The sequence below is a fragment of the Dipodomys merriami genome, unplaced genomic scaffold (genome assembly GCF_024711535.1).
Source record: "Dipodomys merriami isolate MVZ:Mamm:240054 unplaced genomic scaffold, mDipMer1.0.p SCAF_20, whole genome shotgun sequence".
NCBI classification, from domain to species: Eukaryota; Metazoa; Chordata; class Mammalia; order Rodentia; family Heteromyidae; genus Dipodomys; species Dipodomys merriami.
In genome coordinates this window covers 18,394,791-18,418,521 of record NW_027203382.1, presented here as the reverse complement: position 1 = coordinate 18,418,521, position 23,731 = coordinate 18,394,791, and the positions used below count along the sequence as shown (strand labels likewise).

The window sequence follows — 23,731 nt, the reverse complement described above, 5'->3', positions numbered from 1 at the left end:
CCAAAGAAACATAGATCACATGATTTCCCTCGTTTGTAATAATTAGCATATGACTAGGATAATCCTAGCAGATGAGCAGAATAGCTCAATAGCTATGTACATATCACCATATAAGATGATGCTAAGTGAAATGAACTACAAGATATGAAAGCAAGAAGTTTTTCTTTGCTATTTTTATTTTTAATGTACTATGTGATTTCTTTTTTTCTTTTGTGATTTTCCCCTATGCTTTGTCCCCTGTTGTCACTGTATTTGACTTTGGTACCCTGGGTATTGTATATACACTTTCAACTTATCTAACAATACATTATCCCATATTTTATTATCTTATTGGAAATTCCATTTTGTATATCAAAGTATATCTTAATTTTTATTATAATTAATGATATCAAATCATTTTATACTGAGGCTATATTAGGCACTGATGAAAGAGAAAAAGTCTCATGTAGCCTGAAGTACCTACTGTGTACTTCCTCTATACTCTTTCTCTTATTTAAACTGTCTTATAATCAACGCATATTTTGGCCTGGTTACTTATACATCAGTCATAGAAGCTAACAGTATGTTATTTAAAAATTACTACCTTAATATTAACATGTGTTATAACATTTTATTTTTATAAAAAGTATTACAACCTAATGTAGTCATACCTTAGGACTGTTCGGTGATAAATAAGGAATAATTAGTGTAAAACACTTACTTAAGGTATTGGCTCAAAAGGAAATGGACTCATTACCTTGCTCATGTAACTGTAACCCCTCTGTACAGCATGTTTACAATAAAAAAATGTACAACAAAAGGAATTGGGAAGGTATTTTTTAAAGGCAGTAAATATAGTTAAACTTTCACAGGATTTTACAAAATACATTACTAGGTTCTTTTGTTTAAACTTTTGGTTACATTTTACATTTCTGGAGAACATTATTTATATCAAAGTGATAGATTATTCTTCTGGAAGTCTGAGGAAGGGCCCACACAGAACTATGTATGGACCTTTTTCTTTTCTTTTTTCTCCCCCCCCCTTTTTTTTTGCTATATTCAAATAGAAACAGCTCGAGGATTTCATGATTATCAATAACCCAAGGAAGTTGGGTGCCAGTACCTCATGCCTAGAATCCTCATTAACTCATAGGATTAAGATCTAATGATTGGGTTTAGCCAGCCATGGCAGAAAAGTCCATGGGACTCTTATCTCCAATTAATCAACAGAAAGCCAGAAGTAGAACTGTGGCTTAAGTGGTAGAGCCTTAACCTGGAGCAAAATAGCTGAGGAAGTGAACCCAGGCCCCGAGTTCAAATCCCATTACTGGCTCAAAACAAAACAAAGCAACTGTAAAAATAAATAGCCAGCAAAGAAGAAACACCTCAGTAGCCCAAGAAAATGAATAAGTTACATGATTATGTCTTAATAGCAACACAGAATAATTTACCTGAGATTTCCAGCTATTCTGATCTTATATAAAATTTGGGGGAAATATTTGCATAATGATAAGAATAAAATAGTATTTAAACGTATAGAACATTTTTTTTAAGAATATATTGCGATGTCCTCAAAGTCAAGAAAATCCATGAAGGCACAGTTTAAGTTGACAAGGAATTTTATTTGGTTGGCCAATGACTGCCTCATCCTGGGAGGAGCATAAACAGCACCAACCTCCAGTAGGTGACAGTTTACAGAAGCTCAAAGATGATTAGGAATGGGGATATTCTTCAGCTGTGGTCAGGACCAGGCTGACAGCATTCTGGAGGCCAGTGATTCAGGATTAGAAGTGGGGGTTACCACAATATGAAACTCATCCAAATATCTTACAATTAAGTGTCAGAATGTTGGGAGCAGTTGTTATTTAGTACTATTGTATTTGCAAATATGTCCGATTTGATTTTGGCATATTAAATTGACATAAAACTCCATTAGAAATGACACATGTCATTAGTATCTGAAAGAAACGCCTTAAAAACTCAATTAGCCAGCCATCAATAATGCAGGACAGATATGGCTTCTTTTCTGAAATTATTGATCAAAATGGATGCATTTTATTTAAAAAGACAATTAAATTCACAGTTTTGGGTTTCAATTAAGGATAAAAATTGATCCTTTTATCAGCAGTTCAAAAAATCACTCTAGGCAATGTCATTTATGAAAATGTTAATTTTCAGCAAAAAAAAAACCCAACACTACTGCTAACAATGTACAGTTGAACAGATGACATTCTCTTGAGGGGGGAAAAAAAGCCTCTAAAAATAGTCACAGTTTTGGAGCTGCTTGTGCATAATGTCAGAAATAATAAATAAATAAGAGGGAATATGTCAATTTGGTTTGCCTTGGTAAGTTTGGATATGTTCTGACATAAGAAAAGTTAGACATTTACTGTAAGAACTGGTCCTTGGTTTGACAGAAAATCTGTCATCGAGAAGATCAATTGATTCCAGCATACAAGTGACTTAAAAGAGATAGTTGAAAAGTCATCTCAAGCAAAGTGATGGATAGAGGCTTGCTTACACTGAAAATCATATCCTGATTCATGTAAAAATATTTGTTTTATTCTTATCTTTCTTAAAAAATGCCATTGGCAATCCCTTTATATGAGTATTTCTAGAGTCTACCAGGCTGCCTGAGGTATTTTGGGGCTGTAAAGTATTTTATTTTATTCTACAAGGCCTTATATCTCAGGAATAATAAATCTACCCAGTTAAATGGAGATATGAGTTGAATATTTACAATTTAAAAATATAGCAACAAAAAGGACTTCATGTTTATTATTATCAAGTGTAAAAAATGTTCTTATTTTTCCTAAATAAGAACTGAAAGCTGTATATTATTAACATTTAGATCTAGTGTCAAAAAAAACCCTGCTCTTTGATAAAAAAAATGTGAGGTTTCTTTTTAAAACACTTTTCATAAGCTTAAAAATGTTGTAACTCATAGTAGAATGCCTGCGTAGCATGTGTGAAACCCTAGGTTTGTGTCTTTTTTTAAATTTTATTTTGTTGTAAAGATGTTGTACAGAAGGGTTACAGTAACATGACTAAGGTGATGAAAACATTTCTTGTCAGGCACTGTAACCCCTTCCCTTGTTTTTGTCCCATAGTCCCTTCCCTCCCCTACCTTCCTTACTCCTCTCCCCCAAAGTTGTAAAGTTCATTTCCAGTATACTGTCTTGCATCATATAGGTTTGAGTCTTAATCCTCCCCCCTCCAAAAAATTGAGAATATCATAGTTGTCCTTTTACTTTGAAGATCAAATGTATATGAGGTATAGACGAAAATACACAATTGGAATCATTCTGCGACAGAATCCTTCATTTAACAAATCTATATAGACTGCCTACCACTTGTCAGACATGGTTACTGATAGATGGCTATGTACTAAAATACAAAACAAACAAACAAAAAACACGAGAAAGTTATCAAAGACAGGAATGCCTAACACTTCATGAAGCATACAACCTAGCATGAAAACACAGTTCCAATAAATTATGATAGTGTGGCCATGAAAGAATTATAGAGAACATAATCACATAATAACAAATTGTTGTTTTACTTTACAAAATTATAACTATTCATAGTCAGAATTACTGGGAAAACCTAAAGCAGAAAGTTCAAAAGTAAATATTTAGTAAGTTTCCCATGGCATTCCTGTTTTGCTCTGTCATACAAGGACTTGCCTTCTCTCCTTGATTAGGGTCTCTATCCTGCATGAGCTAACTGTCCATTAATAAATAAGAAGCCATCTCAACTGATATTCAGATTGATTGGCAATATATCCAAATGTCCCTGTTGAAAAAGATGTTTATTTTAATTAATGATAGAGCCAAAGCACAAGACTTACCAAGGCCTAAAGAACAGGCAGACAAATTTAACTCTGCCACTAAGTGGCAATGCTTCAAGGCATATAGGAGAAGAAAATAGCATTTATAGGGTTTTGTACTGTCTGTAGTTAGAGGCATCCACTGGGGTTCTTGGAACATTTCCCTTAGAGATAAATTGAGAGTACAGTAGAGAGGAGCAAACATACATGAGAAGTTTAGGATGCACCTGGCATCCAAAGCCTTCCCAGAGAAAGATACATCCAATGTGTAGCTAAAAGTTTTAATCATAAGAAAGCTGGCAATGCTGAGCAATTCTCATTTGCTTCCCCTAGGAAGAGGATGATTATGATGGAGTTGGAAGAGACAGAGAGTGTTTGGGCTGAGAAATGGAAGCAAATTTTAGAGTATGGGAAGATATGAAATAGGGCCAAACATGCAAAGGTTTACTGGCTATATTAGGGAATCTAGGTTTTTCCCCCCCTCAGGCTGAGAGAAACCAATTCAGAGATTTTAAAGAAGGGAAAAAAAATATTTTTTTTTAGAATCACTATCATGCACACATGCACATTTACATACAGATACACACAATCATATGTTCCAACCTGAGAAACAAATTTTGTACATTAGAAACTGGAAAGCTGATTAACTTTCTGCAGGCACCCACATGAAAGAGAGGGGCAGCAGAGCCTATCAAATGGCAGTGAGGGATAATTTGAGGGCACTTGATTCTCATTTGAGTAGCTGAAATCACCAGCGTCTGCTAAATCATGTAATCTGAGCCTGTGGAGTTGATGAAAAAGCCATTAAGAGCAGAATAACAGTTAGAGAAGGAGGGACTAGGAAGGACAGTAGGAAATACAGACTAGGAGAAAAATAAATCTTGGGGTTATGTAAGCTCAAGAAGAGATATATTGTAAGAAACAAGTATTATGCTATGGGCAACAACAGTGCTACTTCTTACTGGTACCTCATATGTTGCTTAGGTAGTTCACAAGTAAACATGCTAAATAAATGTCCTTAACATTGTGAGCACTGATACAAGGACAGGGCACTATACTGGAATCTGGATAGATTCTGTCTGTCCATCTATCTCTCTATCTTTCTATCTATCTAGATACATATTATATATGCATATATAATATATGTATAATCTCTCTCTATATATGCATAATATGTGTGTATGTGTATATGTACTCCCTATCTACAAAGTTACTCATAGATAAAGGCCATACATTATTTTATATCATGTTTGGTAGCTACTGAGATTGTTCAACAGAGCTCCAGCTGAGCATCTATAAAACAAGAAATATGACAAAGTTATATGATATATACATACATATGTGTATAAGTCCTTATACTGATATATTTATATCTCTCTATATATCTACATATCTATACCTTATTTGCTTATATCTGTCTATACAAAAGCACAATATAATAAAAACCAAAACCCTTCAAATACTGGTGGAAAAGTAGAAGGCAGGAAAGAGGTGTAGAAATATAATAGAAAGGTAAAGGTCTCAAAGTGTTGTGTTCATATTTATATAATTGTTACAATTAAATCCTGTGGTATTAAAATGCATGATAATTACAATATTAATAAGTACCCCTTGTGTAAGTGTATTTCAAAAACATTGCTTTTCCAAGCACTTTTTGTAACTTTATTTCATTTGCAAATGGTAGATTCTGCTGAATGTATGATTTGCTTATATAAGCAAACTGTATGATGAGACTGTAATCAGATTGCTCCATTGCTTAGCAACCAGAGTTAAAGAGCTAATGTATAACAGTTAGGATAGTAGGAGATTACCTGCAGGTCAGTGCTGTAATTTCAGTGTCTTGAATTCCTGCTGTCACACTTTCAAAACCAATATTAATACAACACATTGGAATAGATGAAATTTAAAATGTAAATACATTCAAGTATGACTCAATTGACCTATAGATAGTATAATCTAGCACAAACTTCGGTGCCAACCTGATAATACCAACTGTAAACCAATACTAGAGTAAAAGTAACCCAGCAACTTTGGGTCAGAAGTAAAATCTATGTTAAAAAGTTAAGTAAGTTCAAGGCAAAGGCATATTTATGATAAAGATAATGACTCTGATATTCACCTAGCCAATAGATACTCTTCGTAGGCAGAAGAGTAGGTGGTAAAATAGTGTCAGAAAAACCTACCTGTAACCATTGTGACTGGTCATTGTGGCCAGAGGTCCAGGCATTCACCTTGCCTTGCTTATCCAGCCGCGCTTTCCTTGGTTCCCAAGTGAACATATCCATATTGAGTGTTCTAAAGATGCTGGAGGCAGTGATCTGATAGTCTTGTATGTGTCCCGATTTCATCCCCAAAGGCTCAGAACAGCCTGAAAGAAAATGAGATGGGCTCCATGAGAAAAATAATGTATCATCTTGGAACCTTTTCACATTCATTTCAGATAGGCAAGAGAAGATTAAACATAATGTTATTCAGTCCCCCAAAGAGACAGCATGGATATTCAAAAAGAAAGGGGGGGGGGTGGCTTAGGACTACAATCAGAAATAAATCTGAAACAAAATAGAAAAACAAGATAGCCAATTGAAGTCATTTTGTCTGAATATATTTTGGGAAAATTGAAAACAAGAAAGACAATTCAAAGTACTTTTCTGTGATAGATGATTTTTGCAAAATGAAAACAATACTGAAACACTCTCTGCTGTCTCATTACTGGAAGGCTCATGACTACTCTCTCGTTTTCAACAATTTCATTGTGGCTTTAAAAATGGGACATTTTCTCATAAAGTATATTTGGCTTTCTTTTATTTGCTTTCATATTACTGCAAATGAAAACTCCCACAGTACCAAGTATTTCACAGACTGATCCATTGTTATATCCTAAACTGGCCAGAATTTTGTTGTCTAAGAAATATGTACAATCTATTTCACTGAATCTTAGTGTATCAATGTGTTTCCTTTGGAATGGAGAAACATAGTACCAGCTCAGTGTGAACTACTGGCAGGGCACTGTGAAAATACAGAGTTTAGACTTTGAGATGAGCTAGCACAGGAAAATAAGCAAATTCTAGCAAAAACATCACTATAGCACTATCTTTATGAATTCTTATATTTTAATCATTTTTGATAACCTATAGTGTTTGTATATTCTTAGAAGATTCTCAGATCTATGAGCTATAGTTTCAAAATTTGGAGTTTCTATTTCATTGAATAGATGTGTCATAATATCTAAACAAACCTCCAAATCTAGAACTGTAACTGTGACAAAATTCTATTAAAAAAATTACATGATTCTGCTGGGAACCAGTGATTTATGCCTGTAATCCTAGCTATTCAGGAGGCTCAGATATGAAGATCACAGTTTGATGCCAGTGAAGGCAGAAAAGTTCAGGAGACTCTTATTTCTCACTAACCACACACACACACACACACACACACACACACACACACACACACACACACACACACACACACACACACACACACACACAGAGTACCTTAAATGGATATGGAACTGTGGCTCTAGTGATAGAGTACTAGCCTTGATCTCATATGCTTAGGGACTGCTTCAGATCCTGAGTTCAAGCCCCAGGACATGCACCAAAGCAAATAAAACCAAAAATGAAACCAAGAAGAAGCATCAATCTATCATCTAATTAACCAGTGGCTGAGACTTCCTTAGGTAAACCATCACATTTTAGCCAAGTGACACTCAAGTTCAGTTTGATCCTTAAGCAAAGACAAAGGAAAGGATTTCTCCAGCCAGATACATTTCCTCCACTACCAGCCTTGTTTTGTTTCTGTTACTTAAACACATTTCTCACCAAAGTGTTCTTAGCATTCTACCTGGAAGATGGTGACAACAGGAGAAACAATGTATAAGAATGTTCAAAGAAATTGGCTACAAAATACATAGAAACATTGCTAAGATAATTTTCATTCCATAGGATAGTTTATTATTTATTTATTATTATTATTTATTGTTTACTTATTATTTATCATTTTACTTATTTATTATTTCATTATTAGTTCTATTTTATTTTATTTTATTATTAATTTCAGCTCAAGGTGAGTGCTTTACCCCTTGAGCCACAGCACCACTTCCAGTTTTCTAGTGGTTTATTGGAGATAAGAGTCTCACACACTTTCCTGCCCAGGCTGGCTTTGAACCCTGATCCTCAGATCTCAGCTTCCTGAGTAGCTAGGATTACAGGCATGAGCCACCAGTGCCCAGCTCTATTTTGTTATTCTTAAGTGACTACCAAAAATTAGATCCTATCATTGGGTTTAATTGCTAAAATTAGGCAATTTTAAGTATGGGCTCTTTGAGAATGGTTTAGAAATCATTGATAATTCTTCACTACAATTATCTTCTTTTTGTCCTGATTAATACAGATTACTTCTTTCCTCTTGAGGCTCCTTCTTGCTGTTCTTCAAATCTACCTTCTAGGAAAGGCCTATCCTCTGCTGACAGGATAAGAAGTGAAACATGCAGTAGTTGTCTTATCAGGAGTATTGTTGACAACACCTACGTGCTAAGTCCCATGATAAAACCTAAATGTAAATTCAGTGGGAGAAAAGATGCCATCAAGGATTCCAGAATGTTCCACTCACCATTTGCACTCAGCAGCTCCAACCTGAGTTGACTACAGTATAGACATAAGCCTTTCTGTGGCCCATTCTTCCCTTCCCTGCTGCTATTTCGAAGTCTGGGAAATGTTGCATAGTTTGCAGATGATGTGCAAGAGGGACGGAGTGTAATATATAATACACGAAGGAATGAAGAGAAAAAAATGCTTTCTAGAATTTCTGCTTAGTCATAAAATTCATTTCACATTTGACTCTGTTTTCAAGAACTTAGCCATAAATGAATTCTGGATAATGACTTGCTCATTATAGCCAGGATCTATTTCATTCTCAACGTAATATGTCATCTCTGTCTTTCAGCCAATTTAAAATATGTCCTTTCAAGTGTTTGGGAAAAGATTAAGTGCTGATATTCCATGCAGGTTTTAAAGAAGATATGATAGTTTACTGTAAACAGTAAGGCAGAATTGCAGCACTGCACTCAATTAATAGTGTACTATTATATCAATGCTTACTCCTAAATAGTATACTAAATTCTCTGCTTTTGTGTTTCACAGCACCAATTCCCCCTTTCATCCGTATGATTTCACACATATAACCTAATTAACTTTATCATCAGTGTAGACAGAGCCTGAACAAAATGGAGCATTAAGTGAATCTCTCCAGCTTCTAAAAACAACCACTGAGAGACAATATTATCCTCTGCCTAAAAGTTCAATATCAATTTGTAGGGTTGGGAGACTGAGCATGGCTTCCTTCTTGATTTTTTGTTTGTTGTTGTTTTGTTTTGTTTTTCATAAAAAGTCTGTTAAGTATCTGTTGTAACCTCTTGTAAAACTTGACAGTGAAATATATTTTCAGCTTGGGGGTGTAACTGTGTCATGATTGAGAGACTGATTCTCATGAATCACAAGACTGACAAATTGGGGAAAGTGACGTTAAACAACTAAAAACCACAGGGCTTAGAGCAGACCTAATCGTACTGTGTTTCTCCGTGATTGCTTTATGATGAATGGCTTTGGAATGACAGTGGCTTGTGGTGATATAGAGACATGCAGTACAAACACTCTACCACAATAATTCTGCTAAGATTTACTGTCAGTCCACAAGCTACTTCAAACTGCTAACATTAAAAGAAAGAAGGAAAGAAGGAAAAGAAAGAAAGAAAGAAAGAAAGAAAGAAAGAAAGAAAGAAAGAAAGAAAGAAAGAAAGAGGTCTCAGTACAATTAATGGCAATACAACTGTTGATTTGCTGCTTCATAAAAGACACACTATAGAAGATGAAAATGTAACTCTTTAAACAAATAAACAAATTCACTCATGTAGCCAAATAATTCTAATTTCTTTAAATTTAATAGGCCCATTAAATATTGATTATTTGGTCTATTAAAATGGATCATTTATTTTCATAGTAAAAATTGGTTTGAGTTCAGAGCATATAGCTATAATATCTGTATTTTTGATTTTAGGTTATTTTTTAGATAGGATCTTGTTCTCTCCCAAGAGCAGCCTATCTTCCTATGTATGCCTCCCAAGTAACTAGACTTGTTCAGCTTAGTGGTTGAGATGTAGTTTTGCTGCCTTTTGTCCAGGCTGACTGCAAATCATCATTCTCTTGATGTCTGCCTCCCAAGTAGCTGAGGTTATAGCTATGAGGCACCACGCTCAACCCAAATATAGATTATTTTTAATAAAAAATTTTATTTTCTTTAAAAACTCACTTTCTAGATATCAAAAACTAAATACAAGAGGGGAAATAGATATAAATTATGCATTTTAGTCTGTTAATAAAATCTTCATTGATATTTTCCCTATGGGAAACTATAACTGTTTTATAAATCTAAAAGAAGCACACACACATGAAGATAAAACTTAATTTTCTTTACTAGATTGTCTAAATTTATGAAATGTATGAGGTTAGGCACACTACATGATTAGCTTTGCTAGGATTTGGTCTCCTTTTAAAATTTTGTTTTAATGTTTTTGATTTATGTTTGGTGAAAGTTTTTCCATATTTTTGTGGTTATGCTAAAAGTGTATATACACCAACTTTTAGCCTTCTTCACAGTAGCTGAGTAAAATATGAACACTATATTTCTGTGGGAAATGTAAATTTTGATGCCAGAAAAATTTCAGCTACCACAAACATAATACAGTTAGATACCAGAGATTTTTCTAGTAGGTCCAGAATGTAGCTCTAATAAAGTGGCATATATGCAGTATTGATGTTCTTGGAGGACAAGAATTATTTAACTCTGAGCTTTTGAAAAATTACCCTTGAGCTAGATAGTGACCCTTTATACAATAAGCAGGTTGCTAGCTAAGAATGATCTAAAAGTGAATTTATACTGCCAGTCTCTCTGTTGAGGTGTTTATTCCCTAGGGAAAAATAATAAATTTACATGTTTTGTAAAATTCAGCACCAGGTTTAAAGATAAAGCTTAGTTTCTGTACCATGTAGCCTATACTTACAAAATTTATAAAGTCAGGAACATTCCAGTTTCATTGAAATTTCAGTGCAAAGCATAAGTCATAGTAATTACAAAATATGTACAGTACAGATAAATTAATATAAGACTCACCTGAGAGTTCACAGCCAAGAAGTTCCATTCGCAAAGTGCAGTGCCTTCGACAGACTTGAGGGTAGAGTCTCACATACTGAGCTTTGATGGGGGGTGTGAATGAGTTAGCATAGGGTGTGTTGTTATCAACATTTCCACGGAACACCTGGGTAAAGACATAGGCACCATTTAAAGTTATTTGTTACAATAATTCCATTACTCATTTTTATACTTTAACCCTATGCTTTCATAACAAAATTCTTAAAAGATTATAATTAATTTGAGGATCTGTATTTAGGAAGCACCATATCATTGCACTGAATATAAATCACATAAAGTAATTTAAACAGCAAACCACAGTGGCTTGTGGCAAGATCTAGATTCTTTTCTGATAATAGTTTCAATCTGAAGGCCAATCTTTTAGAGGCAATAAGTATTGATGAATTTTATTTATTCACCTTTTATCGGAAATGATGTATATGGTCATCTTAAATCCTTTGCATTTGGAAATTTTGACCCTTGGTGATAGAGCATTCTTATCACTCAGTCTTTTCTAATAGTATGTTAGAATTATGAGGCTTCAGCCTCACAGTTGAGGATTATACCTTCACCAATCAGGCCTAGACCACTGGCTTGGAGGCATACAAGTCCTGATATGCAATTTTCAGGATGAGAAAACTTTTAGCTTCTAAATTTAAAATATTAAAATACATCATCTTTAATCCCAATGATCTCATTTTTTACTTCTCTTTTTATGTAACCTAGGTAAACAGAACATCTTATTTAAATCCACTCAGGAAGATAATTTCCAAAATTATTTCTACAATTTCTTTGCTATTTTAGTGGGCTGTTTTGCTGTTCTGATATTTTCATCATTAAAATTTTGAATGAAGCCTGGCACTGGTGGCTCACGCCTGTAATCCTGGCTACTCAGGAGGCTGAGATATGAGGATTGTGGTTCAAAGCCAGCCCGGGCAGGAAAGTCTGTGAAACTCTTATCTTCAATAAACCACCAGAAAACTGCAAGTGCCTGTGTAGCTCAAGTGGTAGAGCACTAGTGTTGAGCTGAAGAGCTGAGGGACAGCGCTCAGGCCGAGTTCAAGCCCCCTGACCGAAAAAAAACTTGGAGGAATGATTAATAGCATACACATTTCTTCTGTTATGTTCTGCTAAATAAAAAATATATTTTCAATATGGAGTATATAAGTTGTATATTTGTTTCCATTTTTTACTTTTCTTGTTTTACAAATGATAGTTGAGGCAAGCTATAGTGTCTCATACTTGAAATCCAAGAGGCTCAGTAGACTGAAGCTTGACGAATTGAGGTTCAAAGCCAGCCTAGGCAGCAGTCTGTGAGAATCTGTCTCCTAGTAAGCAGCAAAATGCCAGGCTGGAAGTACTGTTCAAGTGGTAGAATGCCAGACTTGAAAGCAAACTGAGCAGGCAAGAAGCTTTGAATTCAAGCCCCATACCATCAATATTTTTTAAGGTTGACTATCAGTTGTTTTAATAGGGAGCATGATCCTTTATAAAAACAATAAAAATGAAAGTGTAAAGCTGTCTGCAATTAAAATAAAGCCAAGTTTTCAAGTACAGTACTATCTTTGGGACAAAGTATTTGTTGGACTATCAATTAAAATCTGAAAAAAAAACGTATGTGGCAGCTGCTGCAAATATATAACTTAGAGAAACACCTACTCACTTAAATTCACTACCCAATTAAGCCCCCAACTCTTGAGAAATGTATTTTCAACATAAGGCTTCTTCTGAAAGCTCAGTTGTCATGTAATAATTAATGATCATCAACAGAATGTTAAGCTAAGTTATATTTACCATGTCTTCACTGGTGCCTTTCACTTTGTACATTGCCCAAGTCTTCCCATCATTGCTGTAGGCAATTTTGTAGGATTTTATATACTCTGGGCTCCCAATTCTCTTAGCTCCTTGGGTAATCACACCAGTTACTCGCATTTTTCTTTGCAAGTTGATCTGAAAAGACAAAATATAGTTGATGTTAATCTCATTATTTCAAGATATCATTATGGGTGATAATGATTTTGGTAATGAAACTTTTATTTATCATATAAAAAGGCATTATGTTCCATGTTTTCACATAAATAAGTGAAATAGGCACGTTTTAAGTCCAACTCAAATATTTTTCTGTAGTCAAAGACATTATTTTTTTACATAAAGCAATACTTATGAGTAGGCTTTGAAAAGTTCAGTGCACACACTGGGCATCAGTGGATCATATTAAAACTTCCTAGCGGGCTGGGAAGGTGGCTCATGGTAGAGTGCTTGCCTTGCATGCCTGAGACTCTGGGTTTGATTCCTCAGCACCACATACGCAAAAAGAAAAAAGCCGGAAGTAGCGCTGTGGCTTAAGTGGTAGAGCGCTAGCCTTGAGCTGAAGAGCTGAGGGACAGCGCCCAGGTCCAGAGTTCAGGCCCACAACTGGACCCCCCCCCCAAAAAAAAAAAATAAAACTTTCTAGCAACTTGGTGACAGAGATCAGGGTTGTGATATGAGGCTAGACCAGGAAGAAAACTTTTTAAGATCCCTCTGGACATATCTAGGCACATGGTAAGCAGCGATCATTCTAGCTATTGAGATGAAGATTCTGGACCAGACCAGCCTGGACAGAAAAGTGTATGCTACTTTACTTCAACAGAAGAAACTCAGTGTGGTAGCTCATATCTATCATTCTATCTATTGAAGGAAGCATAAAATAATAGGAGGACTATGGTCCAGATATAACCTGCTGCCAATTCAGGAAATGAGTTTTTTTTTAATCTAAAAATATAATTAACACCAAATAGGGCCAGAGGTGTGGTTCATATGTAAATGTGTAAGCAAACCTAAGACCTTGTGTTCAAAATTCAACATCACAAAAGAAAAACTTGCTGTGTTCCTCTCAAAATATAAGCATAAGAGATATCTCTTGATTGGTTGCAAGGGATGGTGTGTCTAAGTGACACCAATGTTAACTGTTCATATGTCTAAATTAATACACATTAAAATAAAGCACAATGTTTCACTAAAATCTTTATGTGTTGGAATAACAAAAGATAACAACAACAACAGCAGCAGCAGCAAGACTACACAGAAGTGTATTAGTTTCTGAAATCATGCACTGTGTGTGTGAGAGAGAGTAGTAGACATCTAATAAAAATTTTAATATTCTTCTTATATTTAAATTGGGTTCTCCCTTGACACTTGACACCCAGTAATCAAATTAAGTGTTGCAATGCAAAAATGCTCATGGAGGAAATGAAAAGTTTGTTTTGTTCACTTTGCAATGCTCTTATGGTATCACAAATTTGTGAACTTACTTGAAAGTTACTATTCTTGACAACTTTTTATAAAGCACTCCTCTCTCTACAACACAAACCTAAAGGAATTAAATGTGGCATCATGGAATAATGTTACCAATCTAGAATTAGTTTGCTAAAGAAAACATCAAAACTCTCACACATTTTCCATTTAATCTACCAGTAGGCCTTTGACTGTAGAGATGTATATGAGGAAACCATCACTGCTTCTGAATTTCCCATAGTCTCATCTCTCTCTGAGCTTAAGAGGTCCCTCCCTTACTGCTGTTCATGAAGCTATTCTTATGGTCACTCCTGTATAATAAACATTGGGATATATCAGGAGGTTTAAGTTTTGCTTGCTGGTCATGGAGCCTGAACTCTGGGCCTGGGCATTGTCCCTCAGCTCTTCAGCTCAAGGTGAGTGCTCTACCACTTGAGCCACAGTCCCCCTTCCAGTTTTCTGAGTGCTTTTATTGGAGATAAGAGTTCAAGGACTTTCCTGCCACTGCTGACTATAACTGTGATCCTCAGATATCAGCCTCCTGAGTAGATAAGATTATAGGCAGGAGATACTGGCGCCCGGCTTAAGTTTTGCTATTTATTTATGTGCATTTCTATATGTACATTTTCTATATCTATATGTATATTTCTATATATGTAGGTTGAACAAATTTATGCTCTTCATTCCCATTGCTCCCTTCTCTCATTTCCAAACAGCCATGCAATGCTCTGCCTATCTATCTAGCTATATGCATATATACATATATGTGCATGATCCTCTCCCTTGGTAACCCTGGTAATCCCACTGATCTCCCCTATGCAGCATTGAACATTCCTGCCCATCAGCATTTCTGGTACCATTCTCATTATCTTCCTAAGTCTGTACTCCATATACCAGCAAGAACAAGTGATCTTTGGGGAAGCATGCCACTTGATGAATTAAATTACTGAGATGGGCGGTCTGCAGTCTCTTAACTACTCAGCCTAATTTTTGTTTGTTTGTTTGTTCTGGGTCAACAGCTCCAATTTTTCCCCCTATTTTTTTTTTTAAATTGTGAAAATTACTGTACCAGAGGGTTTACAATTACATTTCTTATCAAGCATTGTTGCCTCCTCCTTTATTTCCCCTTCCCATCCCTTCCCATCTCACCCCCCACGCCTCCCTCCCCTTCACCTCCTCCCACCAAAGTTGTAAAGTTCATTTTTCGAAATAACGTCTTGTACATCTCATTGTTGCAATGGTCCACCTGTATTCATATTTAAACAATTTGTTTTTTCCCTTCCCCTCCACAAATTATACCAACATCAAATACAGTGAAAACAGGGGTTATACTGTGGGGGCGGGACATACAAAGCAACAAAATAATCACCTTAACAAATATGTTAGAAACAATAGCAAGCAAGAAAAACCACTTGTGTCCTTATCTTGGGGTTCATTTTGCCTAACATCAACTTATCTGAGCTTTTCTGCTTATCTCAGACATAAACTAGTTATTGCAAATAAGGGAAAAAATGGGACCTATGTTTCTTTGGGCCTGGCTTACTTCAATTAATATAATTTTTTCCAAGTCTTTCCACTTCCTAACAAATGGGGCAATGTCATTCTTTCTGATGGAGGCATAGAATTCCATTGTGTATATATACCACATTTTTTTGATCCATTCATTTACTGAACAGAGCTCCCCCAAAACCCAGCAATCCCACTTTTGGGTATTTACCCAAATGATCACAAACAAGACCATACTAAAGCTACCAGCAGAACTATGTTTATTGCAGCATTATTTAGCATAGCTAAGATATGGAACCAATCCCCTATTTTTTTTTTAGTCCAATGTTTCTTCTCCCCTTCCTGCCTCTCCCCCCAACCACGCAGGCTCCTTTCCGTTGGTTCTCAAACAGTGTATCTCTGAGTGGAGCAGGTTGGTGCTTCAGTTAAAGTCAGCTTCCTTATTTATTTCTGTTCGTTTCCCTTCACTCAGTTCAAGAAGCTATCTCAGCTCTTACAGACCTTAGTATGCTCAATATGCACACTAATCCTCTTAACAACCATGTTGCCCTTTCTTGTTCACAATTCCAACATGCTGGGCAACACTGTAGACCCTTCCAGTTTCTCCATGGTAATATTTGTATGCATTTCTTTTTGAACAATCTCCATGCCCTTGATATCTACAATTTCATCCTTCTTATCGATTCTCATGTATGTGGCCAAAGAAGCAACTCCATGCTTCCTGAAGGGCCTAGAAAACATTTATCAGTACTTCACCTCTTTCCTATTGTGTTAGTCATTTTGACACATTGCTGGAAGATGTCAGGTCCTGCCAAAAGCACAATTAGACTTTTAAATGGTGGATTTTAATTATTAATGGTGCATTTTGGAATAAACAACCCCTGGTAGACACTGTGTTTCAGCATGTCAGGTAAATTAGCATATTGGATGGAAGAGCAATATTCTCTCATTATCTTGTGTGTGAATTGCTTTTTCTTTTACTCTGAGACTCTTCAGAACCTAAACCTTCCCAATACACAGCACAAACAGTGGGCACTTTGATTCATGTTTCTTCTCACTTTGGAAGCCAAATTCCCCATTTCATATTGCTGAATATTCCTTTTTCAATTATCTTTTATCTCATTTCAATTATCTTGTTTATGCCTCTTGTACACAGCCAAATTACCTTGGCGTGAGTTTTAGCTCATAAGCTGTACACTAATTTCCTAAAGCTTAAATTGTAAAATTGTAGAAGTATAGCAGAATTAAAAATATAAATATGAGTTCATGGTTGTCTCTAAATCACTGGAAATTTTGATTTAAAAAATGTAGTCTTGCTCTAATGTTTAAGATTATGAATATCTATTTCAGGATATAGAACTCCAGATAGTAAAGCATCATCATACTTGTTTTATTTCTATTTTCAGTAAGCATTTTTAGTTATATATGCATGGTTTCATTAAACTAAAAAATATAAATAAAAATTATATATAGAACAGAGGTCCAATGATTATTAAGTTTTAATAATTTAATAATATGCTATTGATTTCTCATATAGCTAGTATTATTAAGGGTGGATAAGAAGCAATTCAACATAAAAGTGTTTGGATTTCACCTTCATGCTAATGCTCAAACTTAATTCTAGAAATTGAAATAAAAATAAACAAAACCTCCCCCCACATACAAAAAATTGTTAGCTTAAAAAATGCTGCTTGCAAATAATCTCTTTTCATCTCATTTCAACTTTATATTTCTGATATTTTCTAAGATAACAGTGTCTGAAGTTGATCCCTATAATAAATATCACACCGTGTTAAATAGTGATTGGCAATCTCATCTGAAAACAACCTAATTATGCTATAAATTTGATAGTGTTTAGATATGAGATAATATGCTTTCATTTATGAGTCTTATTTCAAATTAATGAAACACTGAACCAAGTACATATTGAAGTATTTTATGTAAAATATGTCTGAAAGCTATGGAGGGAAAGTCTTAGGGCAGAGAACAGTTTTCTAGATATGTCATTTCTTCTCATTTTACTTGTCTGAGCTATATATACTGAGTTGTAGCAAAGTCCCCATGAGATCAATGATAAAATATGGACCAGGCTAAAATAGGAACTTGGAATCACTAGCAGCCTGCATGACTTGCCCTCTCCACTACACCATATATGCGAGTTTACAGGTTCTTAAATGGAAATGGTAATAGAGGTTCTGGCAAGAGCAGTGTCATGCAGGGAGAACAAAATGAACAAAATGTGGATGGAGTACAGATTATAATCTTTCCATATGGTATCCTCCTGATGCAGTCCAATGCACTTCCAGTAAATAAAGCTGAAATATGATTTCAATCTCTACTCCAGAAAGATCTCTAGCACAGATAACCGTAGCAAGCTATTTGAGGAATGCATATCAAAGAAAATAAATAAAAGACAGGAATAATGCTAGTAAATCCCCAGATCTGTTAAAATTGGCAGATTAAGAAATAATAATAGTAATGGCAACACAAATCCACAGAAAATGAAGAACAGTTTTGAAAGAAGTATATGAATAATTTTATAAATAAGTCCCAATTGCAGAAATAGGGTATGAAACTGTAGAGTTGCTAAGATAAAGTTCTCAATGATTTTAACAGCAAGAGTGGAGCGACATAGTGGAAAATAGACCAATGAGCATGCAGGCAGGCTCATGAAATCCTTTTCAAAAGGCAAGAGCATGAGATACAGAGATTGCTCACATTGGTAAAAATCAAAGGGAACCAAAAGATGGTGAAAAAATGATTAGACTTTGCTTTATATAAGTAAATTATGCCAGCTATTAACAACTAACCAAAAAAATAAGTGAGTGTAGTATGAGAGTGGCAGGGAAAACTAGAAAATATGATAATCAATAAAAACATTCAATATTTTAAGAGATTTCATTTATAGAATAAATGATATTCAGATCAGTGAAGAAAATACAGAGTATTTAGTAAATGTATTGCTGTTCATTTGGGAGGTATATTAAAATTTTATTAATGTCTGCCACTATGTCTGAAGAGGAATTCTAGGTAAATTGAACACTCAGGTGAACAAATAAATTACAAGCTGGGTGTGAGTGGCTTACATTTATAATCCTAGATCCATAAGGAGCTGAAACTTCGAGGGTTGAGGTTTGACAGCAACCTGGGCAGAAATGTCAACAAAATTCCAACTCTAGTTAATTATCAAAAGTTTAACTGGAGAGGTGGCTTAAGTTAACCTTGAATAAGCAAGCAAAGTCCTTGAGTTCATGAACAGTATTAACAATAGACAGTATTAACAAAACAAAAAAGAAAAAGAAAGAAAAGAAAGAAAGAGAGAATAAAAGAAGCTAAGAATGAGAGAGAAATAAAGGAAGGAAGGAAGGAAGAAAATAAGGAAGGAAGAAAAGAAGAAAAAGAAAAAAGGAAAAGGAAAGAAAGAAAAGTAGAAATTAGAGGAGAGTATAGATTAAAAACAATCTCAAACACAAAAATTGGCTTCTTACTTATTAACAGATTTTCAAACAAAGTGATGGTGTTAAAATAAAAATTTCTTAAAAGAAAATAAAGTCAGAATAAAAATAGTAGATTAGGATTAATCATTTATAAATTTTATTATAACTAAAGTTTGATTAATTAAGAAATTAAAATACCTTACATATTGTAGGAAAACAAATAATCTAATTTAAAATGAGTAGAAGATTTGGTTAGTTGATGTTAAATTAAATACAAATGGCTTTTTAACTGTCATTCATAGCACAAATTAAAATGAATATTACCACGGCACCATAATTAACTCATCAGGAATAAATATCACATTTTTCTGACTACATTTTAGCAAAAATATAGGGAAATACGTTTATTTGCACATTTCTTGTGAAAATATAATTGATTATTCTTATGAATGACGTTTTTGTTAATAAAGAGTTTACATTCTCTTCAATGCAGATATCCTATTCTGCAAAGTAGTTTGAAGTACGGTGGCATACGCTAACTGATGGTAGTCCGAACACTATTTCAAATGTTTCTTGTAATTGAACACTAGAACAAAATTTCAAATCATGTAAAATATCTAAAAAGGAAATACAAGTCATCTCATTATGGAAAAATGCCAGAAAGTGAGATAATACTTTGTAAAACTAAACAATGGGAGAAGGAGAAGAAAGTGATCTGACAAGAAAGGAGAGACAGACAGACAGACAGAAAGACAGAGAGACAGAGGCAGTAAGAGACAGAAAGAGAAAACAGGGCTTATTATATTAATATGAAAAGAATGCTAACACTTCAAAACAGGACAGTGTATTTCTAACAAACTGAACCAAGCTGTCTATTCCCCCAAGAACATCATAAGAAAAGGTAATAGGAAGGTGACAGTCTCAGAGAAAATATTTGTGATTTTGATAATTTACATGGTTTTATTACTTAGGAAGCCATTTAAAAAAATATGTTTAGTCTTAGAACTTCTTTCCTTTTTAGAATTACCAAAAGTTCCAAAGTAACTGTAGCAAGTGCAAAGGCCTGAGCATACTGAAAAAAAAATAAAATAAAATGGAGGGTATTTTAATTTTTTAAAAAATTTCTTTCAAATAAGATATAAAAGGAGGTAGGCTCCCATACATACTGTTGCATTCAATCAATGCACTATAATATTTTGACTGGACTATAAGAAAAAAATTGTAAAGTTATGTAGCTATAAGAAAAATGGTTATATGGAAAAAATAGAATGCACTCTTAAATGCAAAAAAAAGAAAAAAAAGAAAAATGGTTATCTTAATAACCTATGAAGAAAACTGTGAATGTTATTTTTATATCACAGTCACACTAAAAGTTCTAGTTTGCTTCTTAAAATTTAATGAATGTAGTTTCTTTTTATCATCTTTTTTTTATTGTCAAGGTGATGTACAGAGGGGTTACAGTTACAAAGGTGAGGTAATAAGTACATTTCTTATCAAACTTGTTACCCCTTCCCTCATTTTTCTCCTACTTTCCCTCCCCCAAACCCCACCCCAAATTGTACAGGTCATTTCCAACATATTGTCTTGTGACTATTTCTGTGGCATTGCTTCCCTCCTTGTCCTGTGTCTCACCATTCTGTTGTTCCCTTTCTCTTCCTTAGTTCAAATAAACGTATATACAATACCAGGACACCAAAATCAAATACAGTGACAACAGGGGATATACCATAGGGGGAAGAACATACAAAATAAACAAAAAAAATCACATAGTACTTTAAAACAAACAACAAAACAGAAAATTTTAATTGATACACATAATCCAAAATTCACCATCAAACATTTTTATATTCATTATTTTAAAATCAACTATATATTTAAACATTGAATGATTATTTACCCATTTTTGGTCTAAAATAATCTACTGGTCATTTGGAGTCTTGTATGAACTACACAGATTTTTCTAAGTGATGATCCATTTTATTTATGCACTATAGAAAATTCACATTAATTTTTTATCACTAACAATTTCACCCTAAAACAAAACCTTATTCATAAGAAGCTAATAAACTCAGACTGGTGTCTATAATTTAAAAAAATTGTAGTTTTTATTTGAAATGTCTAATTTTATCACCATAATAAAGCTATCCGCTGCTTTCTATGACATGGCAAGGTTACTCTTCATTTTCAAGGAAAGCTCTGAGTTCACATGGACATTCACACAACCTTACAAATCCTTTAATTATCAAGGATATCCCACTTCAGTCCTCAGCAGACATGCTTTATTTGTAATCCCATCTCATTACAGAGACTATTCAATAAAGTCAGTATCATTATTACTTCATCATGGATATTCTTAAATGAACTAGACACTCTTTTTACTCCTACATATACATGTTAGAGATGACCAAATGACAACTGTACAGTTTTGCACCATTGTCTTTTTGAATATTTTCCTAATCATATTTGTGGCATTAGTATAAATGTTAAAAGAGTGAAATGGTCTAGAAATATTATGAAAATAGTGTTAACTTGTGAACCTCCTGAATGAGTCTTTGAAACTCTCTAACTCTACAAAGAATAAGTAGACCACTAGATGTAAACTCTACTACAAAGCCATAGTAATTAAAACAGCTTGGTACTGGCACAAGAACAGACCTCAGGACCAAGGAATAGAATTGAAAAGCCAGAAATGAACCCACAGACCTACAGCCATCTAATCTTCGATAAGGGAACTAAAAAAATAGAGTGGAAGAAAGACAGCCTCTTCAGTAAATGGTGCTGGCAAAACTGGTTAATCACTTGTAGAAAACTAAAGCTAGATCCTTATATATCACCCTGCACCAGAATCAACTCCAAATGGATCAAAGACCTTGGAGTCAAAGCAGACACTCTGAAAACAATACAGGACAGAATAGGAGAAACCCTAGGTCTCCTTGGGACAGGCTGAAATTTTTTTTTAAATCAAATAAAGTTTGAACAAATGGGATTGCATGAAACTGCAGAGCTTCTGCATGGCAAAGGACATAGCTAGCAAGATCAATAGAAAGCCATGGATTGGGAGAAGATCTTCACTAGCCATACAGCGTTTTTTATTTGTAAATCTTAATCTCATTTTCTCTCTCTCTTTCTTTCTGTCTCTTCCTTGTTAATAAAGTTAAGGAAATTTATATCTTGATATTCCTCCTAAAATACATGTGTTTTATACTCAAGAAGAAATTCATATATATATGTATATATTTTTCAAATATATTTATTATACATTGTACAAAAAGGATAATGTTAAGTATATATCCTCAGATAATATAAAACTAAATATGGGAACTGGAGTATAGCTTTCTTATCATGTGGGAGGTCTTGCAGGTAATTCTCTACCAACACCCACACACTCACGCCTGCACACACACGTGCACACACACACACACACACACACACACACACACACAAACTTTCCCTCTCTCTCCAAATTAGATAATTAAAATATATAATGTATTTGTGGGTATAAGTAATTATGTGTGTGTATTTCTTACAGCATAAATCCATTGGATTGGATAGATTGAACTGAATTTGCTAAAAACAAGATTGTATGATTAAGCGTGAAATGAAAACAATTTCTTGAATGTTAATATAGATATTCAAAACATGTGCTTTCCAATAGCTCTTTGTTTAAATTAATGTAGGAAAGGTTTTCATGGCAACTCTGCTAGATATGAAGATGAGAAGTAAAGTGGAGAACAAGTAACAGTGTAATATTCAATGAGACAATATCTTGCTTGGACTGATAATAATATGATTTGAAACAAAGAGGTATCTATGCAAGTCAGTTCTGGCATATGATGGTCTCAGGGCGGGGGCAGGGGGTGAGCCTTTACTTCCTCCCCTTAACTCCTGTATTCTCAAGGAGAATTTCAGTATGATCCTCTGATCCAAGTACAGTTACTATAAAAACATTTTCTCTGATGGTTCCCTGGTATAAGACTCCAAACACAAGTATTTCAAACACAGTTAGACTTGAACATAAATGAAATTATTCACAATCAAAAGTTAGGCAAAAACTGAAACAAAAGTCTGTACAAAATAAACAACTGTGTGTCTCTACCAAGCTAAAAACTAACCTTAAAAATAACCAATCATTTTTTTTTCTATTTTAAACTCATTGCTGGAGTGAGAATATATATATATATATATATATATATATATATATATATATAATACATTCAATTCTATTTATGACTGGTATTTGTTGTGAACTAGAGAAAATATAATTTAAATATAAACTATAAACAAAAATAGGTTGGAAGAAAAGTATCTTCCTTCCTTAAAAAGTATTTAATATTAGGAAGAAAAAAGGGGAAAGAAATTATTTTTGAAGAAACACTAGGTATGCCCCAGCCAGATTTTAAGAAAATCAAGTTATATCATACATTTAGTGATCATTTAATTCATAGTTATTGAGGTTCACACACAAACATTAACTTGTTAATGGTTATTTTAAAAATGCAGATTTAGGGCTGGGAATGTG

The 23,731-nt window shown here is 34.2% G+C and overlaps 1 protein-coding gene across 2 annotated transcripts in view; it reads right to left on the bottom strand.

The window, feature by feature from the left end:
• Window positions 1-23,731, bottom strand: part of Edil3 (EGF like repeats and discoidin domains 3) — a 417,822-nt gene that overhangs the window by 96,786 nt on the left and 297,305 nt on the right. For both annotated transcript variants that reach the window (XM_070031141.1, XM_070031142.1), the window contains 3 exons: window positions 12,788-12,943; window positions 10,976-11,120; window positions 5,992-6,176 (listed from right to left, as the gene is read on the bottom strand). In XM_070031141.1, the coding sequence (XP_069887242.1) occupies window positions 5,992-6,176; window positions 10,976-11,120; window positions 12,788-12,943 (486 nt within the window). The remainder of the gene's footprint in view (window positions 1-5,991; window positions 6,177-10,975; window positions 11,121-12,787; window positions 12,944-23,731) is intronic.